Source organism: Maniola jurtina, chromosome W (assembly GCF_905333055.1).
Source record: "Maniola jurtina chromosome W, ilManJurt1.1, whole genome shotgun sequence".
Classification (NCBI taxonomy): Eukaryota; Metazoa; Arthropoda; class Insecta; order Lepidoptera; family Nymphalidae; genus Maniola; species Maniola jurtina.
The window spans coordinates 4,859,557-4,867,160 of NC_060057.1; the positions used below are offsets into that span (position 1 = coordinate 4,859,557).

The window sequence follows — 7,604 nt, forward strand, 5'->3', positions numbered from 1 at the left end:
CTGTGGTTGCATGTGGACAGTTTCTATATTGTAATAAAAATCGACATAAGCTAGCGTGTATGTCTTCCCCTTCTAACACCGCCTTTTTAATAGTTTTCTTCACGGTTTTAACCGCATTCTCGGCTGCTCCGTTTCCTTGCGGTCTATACGGTGAAGATGTAACATGCCTGATTATATTTTTACTGCAGAACTCCTTAAACTCTGCACTTTGGAACGGCGGGCCATTGTCGGTCACCAGTTGGTCAATTAGCCCAAATCTAGAAAATAAACTACGAAAAAATTTAATGGTATCGTACGCCGCGGTACTACGTATTTGTTCCACTTCTAACCACTTACTATAAGCATCGACTACGACGATATAATATTTACCATGGAATTGAGCAAAGTCCGCATGTAGTCGTTTCCAAGGTCCCGCCGGAAATTCCCATGGATGTAAAGTGGTTTTAGGAGGAGCGTCCCGTACATTTCGACATGCTTCATACTTCTGTCCCACCGACTCGATATCTTTATCTATAGAAGGCCAATATACATAATTTCTGGCAATAGACTTCATTTTTACAATTCCTAAATGTCCTGAATGTATTTCAAATAAGACTCGTTCCTGTAAACTTTGAGGAATTATTAATCAGTATTTGTATAAAATACACCCATGATCAATATACAGCTCTGCGCGCCTCACAAAAAATGCCTGCTCATCCTCTTTACACTTCTCTGGCCATCCGAACATAATATATCCATAAATTCGACTCAATAAATTATCTTTTTTTATTTCTACTGCAATCTCTTTATAACTTACCGGTAACGTTTCATTCATATATAGTAAATAATGATTTTCGGATTTGACTGGACTGTCGTGTTTTTTTCCCTCTAATGGTAGACGAGATAACGCGTCCGCATTGCCGTTACATTTTGATTTCACGTAATTGATGTCAAAATCATACGCTGCCAATTTAGCCGCCCAACGTTGTAGTCGACTTGCTGCCGTTTGTGGAATGCCCCCTTTTGGCCCAAAAATATACACCAGAGGTTTATGGTCCGTTTTTAAAATAAATTTTCTACCAAAGAGGTATTGGTGATGTTTTTGTACCCCGTACATTATCGCCAATGCTTCTTTATCTAGTTGACTGTAGTTCTTCTCTGTATCCCCGAGCGTTCTAGACGCGCAGCTGATCGGCCGTTCCGTTCCGTCGGCAAATACGTGCGCCAGAACTGCCCCTATACCATACGAGCTACTATCTACTGATAAAACTAACGGAAGCGCTGGATCGTAATGACATAACACTCTGTCGCTTGCTAAAATATTCTTTATGTTTATAAATGCGTCTTCGCAATTTATATCCCAGTTCCACGGCTGATTTTTCTTTAAAAGAGAATATAATGGATGTAGCAATGAACTTAAGTTACACTAGCGGCACGCTATGATGGCCGGTTTGACACATTACAATAGTGATGTGGAATGTCAATTTATTCTCGAACAAAAAACAATTAAGTTTTGTTTTTGTACCTGATTAAATAGGTTTAATAAAACAAAAATGTATATGTTTATTTAATTTATTTGAACGAACTGAATATTTGAACGAAAATGAATATACATACTTTATATGCACACAAGAAACATATGAATACAAAAGATACCAAAAAAGGTGCCACAAAAGGCCATAATTAATCAGATTCGTCCATACTACTATTTTCACTGTCGTCACTGCTATCATCACATACATTAATAATTATATGTTCGTTTTCTATAATATTATCTATTTTCACATCTCTTTCATAATCTTCCTTTATTAATTTAACAGTTCTATTCACAACCTTTTCCCAGTCTCCTTTAGTCACATGTTCACAAGCTTCTTCTAATAATTTTAGCATTTTTTTTGTGGTAAATGGGGGTTCTGTATTGTGTCTTGCAGCATATCCCTTAATTTGAGCCCACACCAACTCAATCGCATTATACTCACAATGGTAAGGCGGTAACCGTATAACTCTGTGCCCATGTTCTAATGCTATTTCGTCAATGACGTATCGGATCTTGGTTGGTTTGTTTTCTTTTAAAAGACGTATTAATTCCGCTTTTAACATATTCATGTTTGCATCTACGCCATTTTTACGAAGCCATGCGACGATATCAGCTTTCTTTTGGGATTGGGCAGGTGGCTTGTCAATTTGCATCGAGTGGTATGGGGCGTTGTCCATAATTATAATAGATGGTTCAGGGAGGCTACACAACATTGAGGTAAACCATTCAGTAAACTTTTCTCCATTCATGTCTTCATGATAGTCTCCAGTGGTTTTTGACGCAAAAGCCATGAGAGAACCTTCGACAAACCCGTTGATGGTTCCGGCGTGACAAATTATAAGTCGCGATCCTTTTCCTACAGGAACTTTGGAAGTAGATGCTGCTGTGTCATCGTTCCAAGAACGGCCTACAGTATGGTTAGCATTAAGCCATGTTTCATCCAAGAACACAACATTTTGCCAATTTTTGATTTCTTTCACTTGCCGTAAAAAAGTATACCTTGCCATCGCTATATCAAATCTTTCCATCAATATTTTGCGTTTGTTACATTTTTTGTATCGAAATCCAATGGTCTTCAAAATCTTCGCTAAAGAACTTTCCCCACCGAAGAATAATCCAGCTTCCTTCAGTGAATGCACCAACTTTTTTCTTGTTGGATACTCCTTCTGTAAATAGTAGCCGTAAACATGTCTTCGGATAGCATCGGCATCAAAGCTATCGATGCCTACGACTGGTTTTGCTCGTTTTCTCTTTTTTGGTGTGTGAAGTTTATTTTCTTCTGTGCCAGTCTCGCCATATTTTTTTTTAGTTATCCGTCTAACAGTTCGTTGTCCAATATTAAGCGCATCAGCTACGCGTTCAACCACTGACGTTATAGGTAAAATTGGCCCTCCATTTTGAGCTTCACGATCGAAATAGTTACGAAGGCGTATTACGAACTCACGTGTCTGACTATTTAGAACAGTTCTCTGCGTACGTTCGGTCATATCGACGAAATCCACAACAAAGGGCTTGAACAGAGTCCAAATTAACGAGCAAGGGTCAACAGTAATGCAGTATCAATATTTGAAATCCAAAGCCAGGTCAAAACTATATCACAATCGCATTGCACTGACAGTTTATACTTTTCGAAGCAACGTCAATTCGAAACTGCTTTGTTTTGCATTGAGCATTGACGCGAGTTTGCCGGAGGTAGTAGTTGTGCTAGCCAGCGATCCTATGTGACGATCGTATTAGATTCCATTTTTAAAAATTTATTGATATTTTTTTGCGATTTCAGAGGTTTGTCCACATAGTGAAAATTGTTCATATTCACAAGTACATTCACCCCTTAAATGGTGCAAACTGATTTTTCTACACTTGTATACATTTAAGAAATCAATTTAATAAATAAATTTTGAGTCCTAAACCTAAAACTACATTCGATAAAATTTATGAATCTCTGCACATCACTATCGTCAATAAAGTAATACAATTATTTCCTTCAAAGTCGTTATCAATTAATACGGAACTTCATGAGCGGACAAACGTCAAACCGGCCATCATAGCGTGCCGCTAGTTTAGGAACAAACTTGCCATAGTAATTTATTAGGCCTAGAAAAGCTTTCAATTGAGTCACGTTTCCCGGTGTTGGAGCTTTCACAATAGCCTCCACTTTTGTCATGTCCGGATGCAAACCATGTTTATCAATAATAAATCCTAGGTATGACACACTTTTTTGTAAGAATTTACATTTATTTATTTTTACAGTTAGGCCCATAGTCGCCAATCTTTCGATTACAGCTCTCAGATTATTTTTATGTGTTTCGCGATCTTTTCCCGTTATACAAATATCATCTAAAAAGACAACCGTGTTTGGTAGACCTCTAAGAGTCTCTTCCATAATTTTTTGGAATTTTTGAGGGACACAGTTCAACCCATAAGGTGTACGTTTGAAAGCGTAGGTACCTATGTGCGTTGAAATCGCAGTACACGCTTGCGACTCGGGGTGGAGAGGTACTTGCATGTAGGTACGCGGTCGTCAGATCAATTTTAGAATATTCCTGACCACCGCTCAAGGCTGCAAATAATTCTTCGATGCGCGGCAGCGGATAATGATCCATTTTTAATTTTGGGTTAATAGTCGATTTGTAGTCCCCGCATAACCTAATATCCCCCGATGGCTTAATAACTGGAACTATTGGTGTACCATAGTCCGAATGTTCAACCGGATAGATCGATCCTTCCTTTTCTAAACGCTTAATTTCTCTCTCCACTGCGCTTCGCAATGCTAAAGGTACCGGCCGGGCGCGAACGAAAACCGGTTTGTTATCTGTGAGCTGTAAACGAATTTGTTTCTTACATTCGCCCAACTTGTCCGTAAATACCGAAGAATATTCTGTCTTTAACTCGTTTATGAACCGATCGCGATACTCATTATCACTATCATCTTGTAAAATGTTATTAATGCATAATTCATTTATTTTAAATTTTTGAATCCAACTCCTACCTAACAAGGGACGACTCCCATTTTTTATTATGTACAATTGTAAGTTTTGTTGATGATTGTCCTCGATACATGCATCTACTAATATAAACCCGATCGGTTCAATTCGCGAGCCCGAGTATGAGCATAATTTAATTTCATCTTTCAAAATCGTATAATTCGAAAACATACTATTGTAACATCTTTCACTAATAGCCGAGATTTTGCTACCGGTATCTAACTCACATTTTAGTATTTTATTCCCTATTTTAACATTAATAAAAAACGGCTTGTCTCCGCTTGCAACCGCCCGTATATTGTACATTTCACTTTCCGAGTCATCACTCATAAAATTATGGCGTTTTTCGGCCGTTTTGTTGGCCGCTTTACACATCACCTTCAAATGCCCTCTACGTAAACACAAATCACAATTATACTGCTTATAACGACACTTATCTGCCCGATGAGGCTTCCCACAGCGCCAGCAAAGCGCCGAAGAGGCCGCCGGCCTGGCCCGGCCTGCTGGTCCGCCACGCAGCGCGTGCAGCGCCTCGCCGCCCGCCTCGCCGCTGCCACCGGCCGCGCTCGAGCCGGCCGCGCCGCCTGAGCCGGCCGCGCTGCCTGCGCCTGCACCTATATTGCTGCCGAAGTCCCCAGAATATGCACCGCCCAAACTATTGCGGCCGCTCACTCTGTCCACATGCTTCTCCGCAGCTTCTAATCCTAGAGCTAGCTCCACCGCCTTCTTGTATGTTAAATTAGTCTCGACCAGCAATCTAGCTTTAATATCCGTGCTTCGTAATCCAGTAAGGAACTGTTCACATAGATTTTCTTCTAGATTTTGCCCAAACTTACATTCCGTTGCTAAATGCTTTAACTGCTGCAAAAATTCTAGTATGGATTCCCCAGCTTTTTGTTTTCGCTGTCGAAACACTTCCCGCTCCACGTATATTGAACGTTGAGGTTCTAAATGGTTTTTTACTATTGTTACTAATTCTTCAAATGTTTTCTCTTCCGGTTTGTTTGGTGCACATAAGTCACACATTAAATTATAGGTGCGTTCACCTACCAACGTCACCAACGTAGCCACTTTATGCGTACTTTTGATTTCATTTAAAAATATAAATTGTTCTACTCTTCGAACATATAATGACCACTTTCCCCCGAAAAGATCAAACGGTTCAATTTTACCGAACGGCATTTTACCACGTTATTACTTCACACGTTTTAACTCCCGACTCGTCGCCAATATTGCATACGTCAATCAAACACCGCGGTAGGTAGCTAACTGCTTTATTCATACACCCGCACTTATCCTACACTACAATATTAATGCTTGGAAGACGTGCTATTATAATACGACAACAAACTCAAATTTAAGTACGTCTCAGCTCCCAATTCCCCACACCCGTGCAGTCACTTGAAAGCTTGGAGTATTCGCCTTGACTCTTTTGTAAGATATATTACACAATATATACTCATATTATTATTTCCAGTGAAACATTCATGGAATATGCATGTAAATATTTTATGAGCATGGTGTTTTTCAAAAACTTAAAACAAAAAAGTTGTCCTAAACTCGATGGCTTACGAAGTCCTATTAATTATGTTCTCTTTAATAATGAATTCTAGCCCCATAAATTACCGCTACACAAAACATCACATCATTTAATTACTATACAGTCCAATCTGTCTCTATTAAAAACATACAAACCAAAACGGTTTTATAATAATTTACTAGCTGATACCCGCGACTTCGTTCACGTGGATGTAGGTTTTTAAAATTCCCGTGGGAACTCTTTGATTTTCCGGGATAAAAAGTAGCCTATGTGCTAATCCAGGGTATAATCTATCTCCATTCTAAATTTCAGCCCAATCCGTCCAGTAGTTTTTGCGTGAAGGAGTAACAAACACACACACACACACACACACACACACACACACACACACACACACACACACACGCACACACGCACACACACGCACACACACGCACACACACACACACACACACACACACACACACAAACTTTCTCCTTTATAATATTAGTGTGATTAGAATTATTATGATGAATTCCTGCAAAATTAATAATAATTTTCGATGTGATATGATACATTTTCCAATAACGAAATTGCACCATAAAGATTTATAATTGTTACGACTCAAACCTACTCCTGATTTATGTGAATGTTTGAGGGGGAAATCAATTCCAGCAGAAATAGACAATTTCAGAGCTCTGCCGGAATCCGCCTCAGAATATTATCAAGTTCCTGAACGAGTTATTAAATTCAATTTCATTGCCAGTCACGCGCTGATATTTTCAAGATGGTACCAAATTATTACTGAAAAACTTTGTTTCCAAGGAATTTGATAGGTGATAAAAATTATCGTTATCCTTTTGATTTGATGATTGTAACGATTTCAAATGCGTAAATTTTGTATTAGAGCAACCCTTTAAAAAAATTTAACCCTTAAACTGTATTGAATCGATTAACCAAAAACGTTTCGTTTGTGTTTGACATCATCATGAGTTTCTGCAGAAGATCTTTTGAAAATTCGTAAAGATCTGGTAGGAACTTACTTACTATAATATCTTATTCCTAATATGAAACAACCACTTCTTGAATGAAAGACCAATGATTCCGTTCTAGCCAATAAAGTGTTCTCCAAAAAGGATCCAAGCTTACCAAAGCTTACTCGCCGTTGGTACAAATGAATTATAAACAAAGTTCTACTCCAAAAATAGAACAAAATCTTGAAAAAAAACATTTATCTCTGTAACTCTTCATACAATTCAAAATTGTAGCGTCCATGTTGTAGCGATTGGAGCTAACACAAACATAGCTTCTATTAATATTTACACACGCGAGATTTCGCCGACAAACGTTCTCAGAGAATAGATACAAGTTGATATTACTCAAAGGAAAGAATATGGAGTCTACTATCTTCGCAAATATTATGAAGTATGCGAAAAAGGAAAACATCGGTTATTTTATAAGTGGGTGATAAAATAAGCAGTGTGGGCCGAACTGAAAACCTAGAGAAAGAGGAAGCAAATAAATATTAAAATCAGATGAATAAGTTCGTTTTATGGAAAAACATTATACCTACGTCGTATATAG

General features: G+C 38.4%; 1 protein-coding gene across 1 annotated transcript; it reads right to left on the reverse strand.

The window, feature by feature from the left end:
- Positions 1-4,026: 4,026 nt before the first annotated feature.
- On the reverse strand, positions 4,027-5,682 carry LOC123879829 (uncharacterized protein K02A2.6-like; the record flags this gene model as incomplete). Its single annotated transcript, XM_045927723.1, has 1 exon — positions 4,027-5,682. A coding segment is annotated over exon 1 (1,656 nt), but the record flags the coding sequence as incomplete, so codon positions are not given.
- Between the last annotated feature and the right edge of the window lie 1,922 nt (positions 5,683-7,604).